This window comes from Bacillus rossius, chromosome 7 (assembly GCF_032445375.1).
Source record: "Bacillus rossius redtenbacheri isolate Brsri chromosome 7, Brsri_v3, whole genome shotgun sequence".
NCBI lineage: Eukaryota > Metazoa > Arthropoda > Insecta > Phasmatodea > Bacillidae > Bacillus > Bacillus rossius.
The window spans coordinates 9,149,211-9,167,900 of record NC_086335.1 but is presented as its reverse complement, the minus strand read 5'-3'; the positions used below and the strand labels follow the sequence as shown (position 1 = coordinate 9,167,900).

The following is an 18,690-nucleotide window of genomic DNA, read 5'->3' as shown; positions in this document are numbered from 1 at the left end:
TGGACACGGCTACAAACCAGAAGCCAAGCTGATTCAGACGATGGCCGTGAAAGCTTGCGAACATAATTTTAAAAGTTTAAAGTGGTATGTTTCTAAATTGTGAAAGATGAAATGAATGATTTTCTAAGTTAACAACGATTCTATGTTATGTGATTCTAACTTACGATTTAATAACTTATGAAAGTTCTAATTAAAGTGGGGTTTTTCAACAGTTCGTGGTTAAAAACTTTTCTAAGTGGCGTGTTTATTGAGTTTGGAGGGGTTTCCCCCCGCCCAGATTTAGTGCTCGTGGAACAAGTTCCAGCCGCCGCGCCGGGAGGAGAAAGGCGCTGACTGTAGCGAGATCACGGACAAGATCAACTGGCCGGCGGGAGCCCGGGAAAGAGTTGGCAATATCTGGCGTCGCGGCTGACGGCTTAATCTGGCCCGTGTGACCGATGAGCGCCCCCGGGGTGCGTGATTGCCGCCCCCTCCCCCCTGCACCTGAGGCTCCATCGTCTCGCATGTCCCAGTGGCGCTCTAGGAGTCCAAACACAATAAGGTATATCTTACCTATGTTTCGGCGCGCCCTGGGACATGGCGCTGGCGCGTGGAGCCGTGAACCGGTCCGCCATCTTGGATTGTAACGTCACGGCGGCCATCTTGGATGACCTTGACCTTTGAACTTCAAAATTAGCTGAAATTTGTCCAAACATCGCCAAAATTGTCATTAAAACAAAATTCCAATGTTCCACAGTTCGAAAATTAGGATTTCGAAAACCTCTAAATACATTTTGCCTTAGAAAGTACACAAATTCCTAAAAACTGCTATAAAATCCACGTGTAAAGCCTCCGATAGGCCATTTCTAGGAATTAGTTTACCATGACCGCCTACTCTTTTGAACTGGTAAATAAATCATTATTTAATTAATTAATAACATTTCTGAAATACTTTATCCAATATTTAATCAAACCATCGAACTAAAATAACTATCAATATACATAGGAAGAGTATCCGATAAGTTCCATTATATATATATATATATATATATATATATATATATATCGTTAGATTTGTTTAAGATAGACAGTATTCGTGTGTTGAATTGCAAATGCAAAGTGTTTTGCTCTTACTAAGTGTTCTACAGTAGACTGGTGCGCTCCGAAACACTTGGACAATGACACTTATGAATGTGAAAAAAAATTTAGAGAATGCTGCGGATGGCCTCACTTTCAACGAAACCAACAAATTCCACCAGCTTATTTTGGAAATTATTGGCGATAAATATGATAACCTACACATTAACATATTTAAATTGAGGTTGATGGAGCAAGTACTGTATGTCAATTCTTCAAAGCATTAAAATGCTTTTAATGTTTAAAAGCGAATCTTTAGAAAGACGCACGTACGTAAAACACATCATTTAGAGAAGTTGATAAAATAATTCACAATGGAACCATCCCAAAATTTTTACTGTAGAACATTTGTGATATGACATGGAACAAATATCAGGAGAGCTGTACCGAGACTTTAACCTTGAGTCTCCGTGATGCGAGTCCAAATTATTACATTTGCCTTAGCTCGCTTTTTCTTCAATTAAAATTATTTGTTAAGCTTGTAATTTTATTCATTATTAAGAAGCCAGTACTTTTTTGGCGTGGTATATTTGACTTATAGACAGCCTGTATTCTTTTTGACTAGTGACTGGTTTTGACAATATTTAGACATTGCACATGGACAGCCACGTCTGTTCCGGGACTCGAACCCAGACCCCCTCGTGCCGAGAGCCGCGAGCGTCCAACTGCGCTACGTGTACGGCAGAGTCCAGTTCAGGCACACGTGCTGGATGTAGACTCAATGACCGGCAGCCATATTGGATTATCATTACCTTCCGAAGTCCGCAGAGGTCCTGAAATGTCGAAACTGTCCCTTCTTTAAAATAAAAGCTTCCGTTTTACTCCTCACAAAACGCAAGTGACTTGAATTGGAGCCATTGAACCAAATGCAATTGGAGCAAGTTGGAGCCATTGGAGAATTTTAAGTTTTATGGAGCCAAATTCAACCAGTTGGAGCAATTTGAGCTAGTTGGAGCCAAATGTAGCCTGTTAGAACAGCAGTGTTCGAATATTATTTGTCAGTCAAAAATTTATACACAATGAATTGTCAAAAAATAAATTAATATTGTTTAAGTTTTAATACACATGTTATATCAGTCACTGCTAGTATAGAATTTCCGATAACTTGAAGTCAAGCTGAAAACCGTTGATAGGATAGTTAATCACGGATTTGAATCAGAAAACTGGATTTTATTAAGTGTCGTAGTTAGATACTGTGACTATTTTTTTTTTTTACTTGGCAATATTGAGTAAAAATAATAACAAATTTTACAGATCAGGAAGCAACGCACGGAGCTTTGAAAGAAAACTTATGTTTGATCGGTTTATATAGAAAACCAAAGCCACCTGAGACCAAGTGAAGGAACGTGCTTCAGAGGCAATGAATACTGCAATTTATAATTTCGATGGAGTGTGAATTAGTCTGTACAACATAGTATCGAGAAACTTTGCTTGGAAGAACAAGACTACAGAGGGAAATGATCTGGCTGGATGCTGACATCAGTGGACCGAATGGAGCTGCGAAACGTCATTTCGACCCGTCACAGAAGTAGATGTATATTTTAGCCTGTGATTCAAAAACATTCCTGAGTTACGGCATTGTTGCACGTATAAGAATGACTCAAGTGAATATGTAGTCCCCCCCCCCCCCCACAAACGTGTTTTAATCCCGGTACAACTAGCCACAGGTGGGGAAGGGGGAAGGCTGTCAAACGCACATTGAGATCCGAGAACGTTCTTTTGTTTCTTGTCGCATTATAGGTTTTCGTCTTTGAAATTATAACATAACTTATTACGGTTATAATATTTTCAAGTTTACGTTATTGTGATATTGGATTGTTAAAAACTCTACATGTTAATATTGTTACTTTATATTTTGAATAATTTACAGGCACTTTAAACAACTTGTTTAAACCTCATCGTTATCAACCACTAAAGACTCCCAATTGAATATCTGTTAACTGAAAAATATACTGATAACCGTAATATAGGCAGTGTTGCTTGCTATGAGTCTTTATCAAAATTGAATGCTGGCAGCATTCGAAAGAAAACGTAGCAAATCACATATTAATAAATTATTAATTAATTATAGTAGGTACCACACTTTGGTGCTTATTCTAAGATTATCATTTCGATAAAATCTGTCGTGGCCTAACGATTATCGTTCGTTCTCGACAGTTGCATATTCATTATCGATTAATAAAATCGTTACAAACTACAGTTTCGTAACGAGAAGTTACAAGCTATCGAAAGTCCACATGATGCCCAATTCCTTGGTAGTTTTCATGCTTATTTTCTTCTTGCTTCCGTGTAGATCACAATTTAGCATCCTTCCAAGAGGGTATGGCTCTAAGTTTGAAAGTTTTCATGCCCAAAGTTTTACCTAAAACCGTACTAGAACGTGTTATATTTTTCTGCAATACTCACGAGCTGAATTCTTTACAATGGCGGACAAGCGTGTGATATACCCTTGTGTATATATATATATTTTTTCATTATTGTATTGGTACAAACCAAACGTTTTGGCATTGAATATATATAATGTATAGAAGTCGCGAGCCCAGGTTAAATTTTCTGTCCGGTTTCTTAGAAGAATTGTTGTAGTTCCAAGCTCCGCCGCTGTGATCGCTTTCATCGCTGGGTATCGGCTGTATACGCCCCTGGCGGTATTTGGCAGAACTAGGTTAACCAGCCCAGTCGTGACATCATCCTTCACCCCCCCCCCCCCCTTGAAAATCCCAGACCAACGATTCAAATTACCCGGCAGGTCTTATCAACATCGTTAGGCGACCTTGAAGAGGAGCTTCCCTTACCGTCGTTTGAGAATGATGAAATCCCAAAAGAAGCTAGCCACGGAAATCACTGAATGATGGGATTCTGTACCCGAGTGAAGTGAAAATTAGCTATTAAAACTTTGTATTGGGCCAATAGTCAGTGTTACGTTCAAAATATGGTTTTATTTTAAAAGTAAAATACTTATTTAAACTATATTTCGCGTTTGTGCAAATTTACTTTTAGATATTGGCAAGGAAAATCAACATACCTTAAACAACCTTCTCTTATTCAACGTTATCTATTAAGTAGTAAAAGGGGTAGATATTATTTTTAAAAATAAAAAAAAATTATATAACCCACTAAATCAGTATTGGCAAGATATATATAAATTCAATATTAAAATACGCACATTAAAAATTTTTGTAATTAACTTTTTTCTGTAATAAAAATTCAGGATGATTTTGGTTTAATTGGTTTACGTATATTGCTATATTTTCTAAATCACATAGAAAAGGGAAAACAGTGCATCAGTGAAAATTCAAAAATTTAGTTTAAGTAATACTAGCCATACCAAAAGATCAATATGCGAGATAAGAAATTTGGTAACTGCTCTACATTTCAAATAAAAATGCACTGGTTTCATGAATACTGAAATGTATGCGTAATAAGGCATATTATGTTATTATACTAAGCATGACTATAACTAAAAAAATTACAGTAATTTAAAACGATGGCATTCTTAACATACAATAAGTGCGCGAGTCTTAGTTTATTTTTTAATTGGCTTCTTCGTCAGATGGAAAAGAGTTAAGATTTCATCAAGGAAAAATATATTCTCAAAGTCACTAAACCGGGAGATAGAAAATAAGGTAGGTACTTAATTTTAAATAAAAGTTAAAATAGACTTACGCTAAACCAATTAAAAATAAGTCGTAAAAATATTTTTATTTATTAAATATGTTCTATACTTGACAGTTCTTTGTGTATAATTCTTCAAAAATATTTGAAATTTAATACATATTTTCTTAAAATGGTAGAATATCAGCAATACCCGGAAATTACGTGAGCAAAGCCACGGGTTATTAGATACACTTTTATTATAAAATAAAAACAATTATGCATTTGTAGTTCACGAATGTGATATTTTGTTTATTGCTTCACAACATTCATTTGCCAGTCTCAAATTTCATTGTACCACTTGTCAGAAATGTCACCAAAAATGAGAGATAGTTTTTTTTGACGAATTTCAATTACGAGGAAACCTTTCGCAAGACTTTTTTCTTCGCAGTAGTCACTGGGACACCATTAATTTAAATCCACTAAGATAATAAAATTGTATGTATAATGATTTGTTTTTGTATATTTATATAACTTTCCAACCAATTTTTAATGATTTTCATGTGAATAAAAACTTGTAAAGCAATTTAATTAACTGTGTCATAATACTTCTGATTAGATGGAAATACAAACTTTTCATCAGTAATATACGATGATAAAAATATTTATTATTGTAAAATAATATTCACTGTTCAAATGCAAATTTAAATAGATTATTCATACATGTTTCCTGCTAATTAATGGTTTAAAATAATAATTTTTTAATATAAAATCATTTTTCTCTTGTGTTAAAATGGGTTGCTAAAATGAGGAATTATAAATATGTCACTTACTAAGTCCGTGCACAGATTTACACAAAACAGCAATGTAAATAATCTTTTTTGGTAGTTTCTAATTTTGTGCCCTGGATAACATGAATTTGGTTTAATTCATACCAAAGTGAATTTTTTGAACAACTTAAATTGATGTCATAAACAAATATTTATTTTATATTAAAAATCCACAAACAGTTTTTAAAATATAATATTTATCACGCCAGATGGAATAATAAACAAAAAATAGCTCTTATATGTTGTCTGTGTTTAAAGAATTGTATTATATTTCATGGAAATAATATTTACCTTTCGGTTATTAAAAGAAAATATATTTGTATTCAAAATACTTGCGCATCGTTTTTACGAGCATAAAGGCCGGGATACATTCGCAATAGCACGCAAACAGCACACAGATAGCACACACGCACAGAGATAGCACAGAGCTTGATGCTACATTCACGCACAACACAACACAAAATAATACCGGAAGCATTCAAAAAGGTTTTTTAAATGTAAAACTCCCGTTCACAATTTTGGTCACTGAAGTTGGCATACGTGACGTTTGTTTAGATTCGTGTGTTGTTATTGTGGTACGGTTTTCGTTAAACCCAGAAATATTTTAAATATTTCAAAGTTTACGTACAAAACACAATGAGCATTCAAAAATATATATCACTGTTTATTTCAAATCCGGCTTCTTTAACACATTCAGACACAGACTTCCAAGCATTTAATTTAGCTTCTTCATTTTTGTATCCTGCGGATCCCCTGTCATACAAAATATTTTTACTTCCTATTACAGCTATCAAAAAGCTATCAAATGTGCCTTCCATTTTTATGTTATCGCGTGTTTGAAAACAATAACAAACTACTCAAGTCAAGAGCACCAATACTTTCGTGACAATTGTTCTTTTATAAGCCCACTCGAGTAGTACTTAAACTGTTTGCTGATTGGCTACCATCATGGTCGCGCACAGAAAATAACCTAAAAGTTAAAAGTTAATGAACTTTCTGTGCGCCGATCCTGTGCTATTTTTCTGTGCGCGTGCTATTTGCCAATGTGGCAGCTCATATCTAATAGTGTATGTTGAACTTCTGTGCGTCTGTGCTGTTTGCTTGCTATTGCGAATGTAGCCCGGGCTTAACTTGTGTATCTAACCTCAAAGCAAGGAATATAAAGAGTGGGAACTCAATGCTATAACAAACACTCTTATTTTCTTTGGAGATCCGGGAAATGTGCTTTATTTATAAGCAACTTAACATAGTAAATCGTTAACTTTTCAGATCTATGTTGGCAAAATTGATTTTTTTTGTGGTCATTCGCTACTGGGAATATTCACCATATAACGTTTAAGATTATTTATTTTGAATAACGAAACAACCAAAACATTATGTAAAAATGCTTCATCTTATGTTAAAAAAATTATAAACTGCATAGCCACAAAGTATGACATCATACCATTAGTTTCTGTTACTAATAACAACACGTGCACGCGTTTGAACAGTCATCGCAGCCATAGTTGTTTCATAGCTACCAAAATCATTCAACGTTGTCAAGAATTATTCCAAATTATGTTTTGCCATTTTACTCAATGCGCCACTCCGTTAACACAACATTTTATAAATTCTGAACCACGAATGTCAGTGGGAATGTACACTATACTGTACATTCCAATCTGATACGCTTTAAGAAATTTCTGTAGTTTTCTTATTATTAAAACTTAATTTTTGATGTTGGCATCTTTTAACCGCACTTTTTTTTTTTTTTTTTTCGGTGGCCGTACTCCTCCAATTCAGTTGCGCCCGCCGATATCTAAGCGCTCGGATTTCAACAAAAGGCACCGCCTCTCGATAGAGTGAAACAGAGAATTACGCGCACGACCTTGAAAAAAGCGACGCTACAGCGCTCTGGCGTGGAAGCTGGTAACTACGAGTACCCTCTTGTGGAAAGAAGAGCTGTCTAGCGGCGGAGCTAACAACTACCTCAGTTTTGGATCCGAAAATTGGAATAATAAATCCTATCCCCTCGCGACTTCTATAAGTTATATATATTCAATGGTTTTGGTGTGCCAGATGAAACTTTGTGATAGTGGAACTACGCTGAGATAAATTATGTAAACTTAAAAAGTCATGGATACAAATAATCAAATTTGTATAAAACGCAAGAAAAATTGCCTCATTAAACTGTGTATCTGTAGCGCATTAGGTAGAACGCGATCCTTGAAATCATTTGGGGTTTTGATATGGTTCAAGTGCCTTCGCTGAAATCATTTTAGCTGTTTGTTGCATTAAACATATTGCACTTCATGCAAAAATTGAAAAAAAAAATTGTTTATCTATTTGCTATATTAATTTTAATTAATATATCAGTCCATTGTTTTCCTTTTATCATCCTGGTAGGCAGTATGCAATAATAAATAATCAAAACACAAGTCAAATAACTTAAATACATGTTTTTATCTATAAACGAAACACCATTTATTAATAAATGATTATACATCAATAAATTATGCTTAAACTATACACCTGGCAATTGAAAATAAGAAATTGTTTTCTTTCACTTAGAATTTTATTTTATTTTGTCTTACATTTTGCTTGTTTCTTTGTCTCGCTTTTTATTAACAGTTTCTCAAATAACATATATAAATAATTATTCGGTGGCATTTTGAACTCTAGATTAAATTATCATTATTATTACTGCGAATTTTAGAGCTAACTACATGTAATTATAAGATGAAATCATAAATACCTACGTACATCAAAGCAGACACGAATTCCTATATAACCTGTTTATATTGTAATTTGACTGAATTTCCAAAATTGCATAACAAGGAAAATTTGATCTCGTTAAGTCGAAAATTACACAGTATTTTTTGTAAATACCTATAAGTCAACTTAATTTCAATTTCTTGTAAGTGAAGTATATATTATAAAGTATCACACATTAATTCGCTAGTTAAATAATTTTAGAAGAAACGGCTGAATTTTTCGTAGTTTAATATCTTCTTTTTTTTAAGTTTTTGTTATTTGACAGCAATATGTTTATGTTTACATAGATAAGCAGATTCTTTGGTCGGCCACTGCGTTGGTTGTTTTTCTGTTACTACTTAGGTATTGTACGTGTTTAAGGAAACCAATTTTGCTTTTATTCTGCTATACAATCACAGTAGTAAACTAAAAATTTTAATCACGTAAGTTTATAACTACACTTTATCGTTGTTCTACCCAATAAAACAATTTTGATTCTAAAAATCATTACTTATTTTAATGCAACACATATTGCGTTTCAGAAAAATACAATGTAATTATAATACCAAATACTGTAGAGGGATAATACTTAAGAAATATATAAGTTATTTTTCATTCGTTACGTTGCCGCTGTGACGTCATGCCCACTCTAACGTCTCAGAGGAAAAGAGGAAAACAAAAAACCCGAACTTAACCCAGCAACTGTAACGTCATAACGATTACCTACTTAGGATATAATAAGACTTGCTCTCGATATTTTCTGTCGTTAAAAAAAAAAACCTATCGAGGGAACTCGACATTGAGATGGCTCAATGGATGTAACGATATACTTAGAATAAGCCGCCTGGCATGTAGTTAGTGTGGAAAGCATCGGCAGATGCCACTATGCGGTCTTTCGATAGAGATTGGTCTGCCACGGCACAGATGGCAGGAGCAGCCGGGCGAGAATCGATTCTCAACGCTCTGTCGATCCGCAACAGTTACTGGTCTTCTCCACAGATGGCAGTACCAGTACCTAATGTGCTTTTAAGAGCCGCTTGCTACGCGTAGATTTTCTGACAATACGAATTATTAGTACATTTTTTACAACTTTTTTGTGGTAATGATTCTTTCTTAAAAAATTATTTAAAATTAAAAAATCTCCTGCAATATTCTAAAGTACGTAAATGAAAAGTACTCACCTAACTGAATGTTATCGATTATTTATTAGTACCAACATTAATTTGATGATTTTATTATGGTTTGTTTATTAAGTTCTTGCGTTTGATTCTCTGGAAAAATATTTCTTACGCTGCGCAAACCTATTTTGACGTTCTCTTGGTATATTTGATTAGGTTCAGTCATATCTAGGTACTTTAAAAAAAAGTCATATACTTATCGCAGCCCATACTGACCTTTTTTCCATAGTCGCAATCCATTTAAGAAAAAAAGGCGTTAAGACTATGCCCTTAAACAATCTTAGTTTAGAAGTTTCTAAAAAATGTGTGGGTCACCTGTCAACTGACAATTAAAACATGATATAGTTTTATCAACCATAATAGCCACAAGAATTAACTAGCATAAATTTAGAATTTAATTTATTTTATGTTTTGTCTGACACTATTCAAATTCATCTCTGAAAGGCATATTTTTGAAACTAAATGTAAAATAATGTATATATCGTATAACATTAATCCAGTTGTATCCGTTGTAGCGATGATTGACGGCTAGACGGATTATCCTTATGCGAATGGCAAAATAGCTGGAAAAATCAGCTTACGTAACACCAATGACACGTGCGTTTATTTAGAAATTTTACTTCGCTGTAATAGAAACAGGATACAAAGATAATGGATACAAAGACAATGATCAGTTAATATGTTATTTTATGCAGTAAATATATTATTAATTCGTTAATATATTATTGATTCGTGTACGTACTTGTTAATCAATATTTAACAATTTTAATTTAAAATCTGCACATTAAAATCGATATAAGATATAATGCCATGAACACTGTGCCTACTTCTTGTGCCGTGACACATGTTTTTGATAGTTCTAATGACATTTATTAATCAGTTCAGTAAAAGAGCCACTACAGGCGTGATCTATCTCATCATGGGTCATCGTATAGAAAATGTAATGTTTCAATAAAATTTATATTTAAGTAATTTACCTGTGTGCTGTGTAAACACTAGGTCTACTGGCAATTTGCGCATTGGCAGCCTATTTATGCAAATAACATTTGAACAGGTTTTAAATGTTTTACATTGAACTGGTCACGACAACCAGTTTGTCACTCACTTTAGTACTATTTAGTATTATTAGGCCCTACGTATAAACAAACATTTCAACAAAATATGATATAAGATAGCAACAGTCGCTTAGCAAGGATTTGGGTATGGGGGGGGGGGGTTAAGAAGCTAGGTCTAAACCACCTCCCCCGGTAAATTTTGGATTTTAAGGTGTAAAATAGTGCTATTTGAGAAGTTTTCGGTACTTAACTTCAAATATTGCAATGATAAAAATATTTTTATTTTTAATAAAAAATTGTTTGGGTGATGAATTAAGAAATTAATTAAAGATATTTTAATTAATCGAAGTGCCTTGCCCTTGTCCACTCAAAATCATAAATCATGCTCGAAGCTCGACAGTACAAAAAAAATGAATAAAAAGGCTTTGGGTTTCGGCAGAACTGGCCTATTCCTGGAAACAATTAGCTTTAGCTTGAAGCGTTACATGACACCATGCCATCGTCTCAATTCTATACACACACAGCGATCCTTAAGCCGCGTACACACTTGCGCGCCGCGGCTGCAATGCAACACGAAACGCGCGCCACCCGCGCGGCGCGGAGCGACACAGCGCGCCGCGAGCGCGCGCCGCGCACCCGGCGAACCACCTGAGACTAACGAACACCGCAGTTCAGCCGGTCATGTACGACGAGGAAGACGAAATTCTTCTCGTTAGCAGTGCTGTGGTTGTAATAGCTGCTTACCATTGTATGCAACGAAAACATAAGCGTCGATCTCGACGATGGTGGTGCTCAAATCTTTTTAAAGATCGTGTATCTAACCAGATGTTAGGAGTCCTGAAAGCTCAGGAAATAAGTGGCCAATACAAAAATTTCACACGAATGAGCCCGACTACTTTTGAAGATTTATTGATTAAAATTGGACCAAAAATCTGTAAGAAGGAAACACACTTGCGAGAACCGATCACTATTCAAGATCGGTAAGTAGCCTATGAATTGTTTACAATTTGTACTAATGCCTGACAGCAATTTCCCTGTCAGCATTATTAAAAGTGTTAATGTTCAATATGTTTAAGTACACAGGTTTTCAATTTTAATGTTCCAGGTTAGCCGTGACATTGCGGTTTCTAGCGACAGGAGACTCGTACTCAAGTCTGCAATATCTGTTCAGAATTTCAAAGCAGGCTATAGGAGGAATAGTAACAGAAGTCTGCTCAGCGTTAATTGAAGTGTTGAAAGAAAATATCAAGGTAAGTTGAACGTTAGAACAAATAAACGTTCTTATTGCTTAAGTTTTTATTTATAAAACGATATTTTCAAAAATACAGTACTCAAATGATGTAAGAAAGAAAAATTAAATAAATGTACTCATTAAATTCAAATTAAATCAGAGTAGTTCACATAAACAAATAAATAAATTAACACAAAAATTGTGATGCAATTTACACACAGTCATTAAAATCATCAGAACACTGAGATGAATGCGATAAAGGACTTTGCATTGACGCCAGCGGTGAAATGGTGTGACTTGAATTTGTTTGTATACTTGTAGCCGAGGCACTAGGTAGCATAGTAACTTGTGCATGTGGAGTCATTTGTGTCGGGGACCGACCAGCTGGAGAAGACTGCGACAGATTTGGCTCAAAGGGTTGTTGTTGTTGTTGTTGTTGTTGTTGTTGTTGTTGAGCAGGAAGATAAACTGATGAAGTTGATGAGTGGGAAGCTGGCTGTTGCATATACATGCGAGTAGAATAGTTTTCAGGTGCATTGGAATGAAATAGTTGACCTTGACCATAGTTGTATGTAGGTATTTCAAACAAACCTCGATCTGCTTTCATCAAAATGTCATAAACAGCGTGCTGAACCCCCAATCTTGTAGCTGAAGAAAATGTCGCCATTTTGGAAGATAAATATGCGCAAAATGTTTTAATCTCGCTCTGTTCAGGAGACATGTTGAATTTTCCAGCAGTAGCTTGTAGAATGCTAACAGCATCCGCTAGCAGTGCAGTTCCATCACCCTGTTGCCTTCCTTTTGCTCGCTTAGGTGCACTTGGAGAAAGAAATTCTTGGTCTTCATTTTGCACATTCAGTTCTTGATGGACGTGGTTTCCTTCAATGATCACCGGCTCCTTAAACATAATAATTAATAAACATAAATATACTTGCGATAAAAGTATTTATTACATAATCCCTCTACAGTAAAAATTCTTAGCTTTGTCAGTACAGAAAGTTTCAATATTTGAAAACAAAGGGCAATACTTGTGAGGGAATGTAAATTTTCATCGAAAACAAATGTGGATATTTTCATATTAAATACTTTCTCTTAACAGTGCACAAAAATACGATTTAAATAGTTCCCAAAAGAATCTGTTTTCCTAGGTAAATTTCAAATGAAAATGAAGTAACCTGATTTTCATGTGAGAGGTCATACAGAAATATTATGTCTGTGACCACTATTGTCTTATCATGTATGTATCTATCCTTTCAGCTCCCCAAAAATCCCGCGGAGTGGATGGAAGTTGTGAAGGTGTTTGAAGATCTTTGGAATCTGCCTCATTGTGTGGGAGCTATCGACGGCAAGCATGTCATTATACAGTCTCCAATGAACTCTGGCAGCGAGTTTTACAACTACAAATCACAATTTAGTATTGTATTGTTTGCTTTGGTAGATGGAAATTACAACTTTTTATTTGCTGATGTGGGATGCCAAGGAAGAATTTCGGATGGGGGAGTTTTTAACAACAGTAAACTGTATGACATGATGACGAAGAGAACTTTGGGGTTGCCATCTCCAACAGAACTTCCTGGACGACAGATGAAAGTGCCGTATTTTTTTGCAGCTGATAATGCTTTCGCCCTTGGAGAAAATATATTGAAACCTTACTCTGGAGATTTAGAGAAGGGTTCTTGTAAAAGAATATTTAATTATCGGCTAAGCAGAGCCCGTAGAGTGGTAGAGAATGCCTTCGGAATAGCAAGTTCAGTATTCAGGGTTTTAAGAAAACCAATCCTCCTGGAACCTGAGAAAGTTCAATTAATCGTTACTGCGATTATACATCTGCACAATCATTTAAGACGGCATTCAACAAACCTATACACACCGCAAGAATTAATGGACTACGAGGAAGGTGGTGTCTTGACGGAAGGTTCCTGGAGAAAGGATGAAAATATGACATCCCTGGTTCCATTAAGAAGTATTCCTAGAAGATCCTCTGCCCATTTTCAAAAAATAAGGGATGAACTAGCAGACTACTGCGTTAAAGAAGGTGCGATATCGTGGCAGAAGTCATATGCTTGAAACTAACGTGTGTGCCTAATTCGAGAGGTTTACAATGGTGTTGGCAGACACATAAGTGTATTTGATGGTATTATATCCACTTTTTTACTATCTTCCATTTTAAGGCTAAATAATTTAAAACATAAGGCCAAGATACATCTCTCGCCATTTAATCATACTTATAAAAACTATCAACATGTACTGTTAAAATGTTGAGCTTACCGTGTTCATTGTTGGCCGTGGCTTATCTCTGCCTTCCAGAAATTTTAACGACTCGTAGGCGAACCATCGGCTGGTATACACTTCGGAAGTACCTGCAAAAACATGCGCCAGGATTACATAATTTTTTGTTAAAAATATGTCAATAATTATTTTATATTCAGGTGTGTCAATTAATTAAAAAGTATTAAAAATTAGGATATAATTTGTCATGTTATATAAACACATTGATTGTTCTATGTTCAGCAGTTTCATTCAATTAAAGGTAGTGTAAACTATTAAACATATACAATATGCAATACATTTAATGTACATTTAATGTACTGATAACAACAATTTCTATTATATATAAGAGCTACGTATTAACTACTAAATGTGGTATTCAACGACGGTACAGCAAAATACTGTGAAACCTAAAATTAACATTAATTTACTTGCAATGAGAAGTATAATAAAATCTTACCTTTACCAGTCCCTATTGTGTTTTTTTCTTTTGACTTCTCCCTTCTGTACGACGACAGCAAACTAATCATTTTTTTCCTGCATTCATCTTCTAACTGCCCGACTGTAACAGCTATGTCTCTCCACGCATCCATTTTTTTAGCTTTTTTGTAGTAGTCTCTATTACTTGGGTCCCAAAGCACAGGATGTGTTCTATACACTTCAATCAAGCCCAACATATCTTCTTCGCTCCACTCCATGTTCGCTGCGTGTGCGCTGCGAGCTGCAAACACGTCCACACTGGCGCGCCGAATCCCTTTGTGTTCGTCGAAAAAACCGACAGCTGGCGGTTCGCGGCGCGCGGTTCGTGGCGTGCGCGGCGCACGCTCGGCGCGTGTTCGAGGGCCCGTACACACCTGGCGAATCCTGTTCGTGGCGTGTTGCATTGCAGCCGCGGCGCGCAAGTGTGTACGCGGCTTTACACTTTTAGCAGCCCAGTCACCACCTGCTTATAATTACCGCGCTGGTTAAATCCAATAGGTGTAAGATATTGATAGCTTGGGACCCGTCACGGCATCACAACCTTATAGCTTCTGCTCGTGACAGGGGAAGGGGAAAGGAAGGAGAATCGGTAGGGCTCGCTTACTCTTCGCCTCCAGTGCAGTGGCCGGTGATAGCAGTAAGACACCCAGGCTTTAAGCTAACCTGCTTTCAGTTAAGAAAACAAAGTTGTGGCTAAAAGGGGGGGGGGCGGGTTAGAACCCCTAAACACCCCCCCCCTCTAGCTACGCCACTGGTTAGCAAATAATTTATGTATAGCGATGCATGTTCCAAGAGTAGAAAAATACCAACAACACTATTTATAACATTCCTTTAACAGCAAATAATTTTTTTTAAAGCATGCAAGACAAAAGTCACAGTCACTGTCAACCCAGGGTCTTGTAGCAAATAATCTGGCCAACTTTAGTTGTCTCGTGCATAAACCTGTTGGTGTCCTTGTCTGAGGTTACGAGTGAGTACAGTGGATTGGCACTATGTTTTTCTCTTCAGTATCAAAAGTTTCAGCGTGTATGGCTAATTAAAACTTTTATACTTTTGAGTGTATCACCGGGACTTACAAATGTTTAGTTAGCAACGAAAAAATAAGTCTTTCATTTTGCAGGACGAGTTGTATTATTTGAACACTAGCTTTTATTTAGGTTGCGCAAAGATCCCGACGGTAGACTGTATTAAGGAAAGGTTTAAATTTATCAAAAACTCACTTTTGTGATATTTTTCGCGCCATGCTATCACTGTGATTGCGGCACGATGTTACTGAGATATCTAGTAGCGCCTGAACAGATCCGTCCGCCTGGTTTCACATGCGGGGCGCAGAGTTTCAGACATACGAGTGATGTCTGTATAGAGTAGCCTAAATGAGAAGTTATGTTTCTGTATTTCGTTTATACAATGTGTTTTTAGAAGTGTGAAGAGCGAAAATGGCTATGACACGTGATTTTGAGTATTTTTTTTATTTCAACATAAAATACCAGGTAGAGATTATTGAAAGCACTAAAAGGAGTAGCATTACACATTTATATTAATTTCTCCGCATTATAAAATCACATAATTTCTCCACGCACGACGAGAAGACTGCGCGCCAGTTCACAGCCTTGCGCCAAAGCACTAGCAGCACCAGCGGGCGTCGCACTTTAAGAGGATTCTTCATAGCTGCTAAAATTGTGTGCTGCAGGGTCTCGCTTTTACAAGTCTCAATGGCATCATTTTAATATTGAAAAGAAATAAATTTTTAAATAAATATAGAGAGGTATAAGGAACGTTATTAGTGAATGATTTTTTTTTTAATTTTTGTGATTAAATAAGTTTTATCAGCATTGAAAGTACTGTTTCTGAGCTGTTTTTAGCGTGATTTTTAGAAGTTATAATTGAATATTTGATAAATATTTTTCATTGGAAACATAGTGTTAAACTTATCAAATAAATTTCTTTCTGTGTCTTCACTGTCCTAATTGAGATATTTGATGAAAATTATATATTTCTAAAGTAATGCACACATTGCTGGGCCAAAAAGATGATCGTCGCGCGGGAAACATGGTGGGAGGCAGAGAAGAGAAGAAGAGGTGTAGACAGTGAGAGCCCTCCCCCCTGTGGAGCTGCTAAGCTGACCCCTGACTAAGCGGGATCCCCTTAATAACGCTTCCAGCTGTGACACTAAGGCGAGAAAAACTTCACAATATCTCCGTTTTTGTAAAACTACTAAGGACAATTTCTAAGTAAGTTACTTGGACATCTCGTTACTTAAATCGCTGTGCTTTTCTCACTTCAAAGTATGTACAGTACAGCAAAAAGTTTGAAAACTTCTGTGGACAAAGATGTTGAAAAAATCTTTATATATATATTTCTTGTGTGCGTGTGTATGTCACTGAACTCCTCCTAGACGGCTGGACCGATTTTGATGAAATTTTGTGTGTGAGTTCAAGGGGATTCGAGGATGGTTTAGATTCACAATTGGATATTTTATCTCGATTCTGAGTTAAGAAAAACTAAAAAAACACGCTTTAAAAGCAAAAATTGCAACGCATTATTAGAAGCCATTAAGTTTTGCTATTGTAAGGAACTAAGTAGAGAGTAAGAAAAAAATAAAGATCCTGACAGTTTATAGTGTCGCCATATTTGTTTCAATTTTCAATACCCTTTTTGTATATTACAATTTAAATTGCAGAAAAAAATCATGTTTCATAGCCACACAAATAGTGAGGATGGTTTAGATTCACAAGTGGATATTTTATCTCGATTCTGAGTTAAGAAAAACTAAAAAAACACGCTTTAAAAGCAAAAATTGCAACGCATTATTAGAAGCCATTAAGTTTTGCTATTGTAAGGAACTAAGTAGAGAGTAAGAAAAAAATAAAGATCCTGACAGTTTATGGTGTTACCATATTTGTTTCAATTTTCAATACCCTTTTTGTATATTACAATTTAAATTGCAGAAAAAAAATCATGTTTCATAGTCACACAAATAGTGAGTGTGTGTCATTTCTCTATGTCTACGAGGTCTCGCCGCGTCAATTTTCTCATTGGGGCGAACCCGTCCGCTTAATTAAATAAACAGCTTTTATCGTTGAATGATTTCATGATTTATTTAATGAAAATATGCTCTCACAAAAAAATTAGTTAGATAGACATTCAATAGGTGTCTTTCTCTCACTCTCTCTCTCTGAAATGTATGTAGCTTGCTCGCGGGTCAGTAATACAGACAATCTTTACATTCTAGCTCAAGACGGAAAAAACAGTAAATGTGGTTTACAAAGACATTTTATGAAGTGTCTTCCCGTCATTACATTTGAAAGTAGAAACATATTTACTCAAAATTTAGGTAGTAACATATTTTTATTGCAAAGACTGAAATAGAGGTGAGAAAAATTATCATTTGTGAACATAAGAAAACTACTACAACTGTATCAACTGTTATGTTATAATGTTTAAATTTCTAAATGGTGCAAGATAATACAAAATTCCATGCGGAAAAAGTCGTGGGCAGCAGATACGTATAGTTATAGGTGTGGGGCTATGCATGCTGATTTTTCATATACTGCATGGATGCGAACATGTAAGAATAATCTATCTATCTTACTATAATAAAACAGTACTTTTTCTGTCTGTCTGTTTGTACGCAATTTTGATGAAATTTTGTGTGTGAGTTCACGGGGATTCGAGGATGGTTTAGATTCACAGGTGGATATTTTATCTCGATTCTGAATTAAGAAAAACTAAAAAAAAACACGATTTAAAAGCAAAAAAAAAACTAAGCATTGTTGATAATTAGCCTCCATGGCAACGGGCTTTTGCATTGTTGTTGCCTTCTGCGTAACCATGGGAAAGGTTTTTGGTAACGGCAGTGGCGTGCCCAAGAGGAGGGGTATGTATAATGAGAAGATACAAAATGTCCAGCGTAGAAATACTTACCGCCATATCCATATCTCACAAAAAGTACATTTGGGCAGGACAATGTCTGTCGGGTCCGCTAGAAAGATATATAGAGAGATAGAGATATAAATAGAAAGATAGAGAGAGTTATAGAGATATACATAGAGAGATAGAGAATTAGAGAGATAAAGAGAGATGCTTAGTATACGTTTAAAAAATTACAAAAAAAAATTGATTGAGGCATTGCAACGCATGCCAGGCATTATCTAGTATATCTATAAAAATCACGCATAGACAATCGAGCATGCGCTGGGTGCCAGAAT

At 35.6% G+C, this 18,690-nt stretch overlaps 3 protein-coding genes across 3 annotated transcripts in view; 2 read left to right on the top strand and 1 right to left on the bottom strand.

Annotated features, from left to right (window-relative positions):
- The window catches only part of LOC134534403 (SH2 domain-containing protein 5-like), a 1,262,753-nt gene that overhangs the window by 434,868 nt on the left and 809,195 nt on the right, over nucleotides 1–18,690 (top strand). The gene's annotated exons all lie outside the window — the stretch shown is intronic.
- LOC134533672 (uncharacterized) lies at nucleotides 11,184–14,600 on the top strand. The gene is made up of 3 exons (XM_063371218.1): nucleotides 11,184–11,483; nucleotides 11,609–11,753; nucleotides 12,992–14,600. The coding sequence occupies exons 1-3, from the start codon at nucleotides 11,185–11,187 to the stop codon at nucleotides 13,799–13,801; spliced, it is 1,254 nt and encodes a 417-aa protein (XP_063227288.1). The 5' UTR covers nucleotide 11,184; the 3' UTR covers nucleotides 13,802–14,600.
- On the bottom strand, nucleotides 11,900–14,700 carry LOC134533673 (uncharacterized). The gene is made up of 3 exons (XM_063371219.1): nucleotides 14,463–14,700; nucleotides 14,003–14,094; nucleotides 11,900–12,632 (listed from the first exon to the last, which is right to left on the bottom strand). The coding sequence occupies exons 1-3, from the start codon at nucleotides 14,698–14,700 to the stop codon at nucleotides 11,946–11,948; spliced, it is 1,017 nt and encodes a 338-aa protein (XP_063227289.1). The 3' UTR covers nucleotides 11,900–11,945.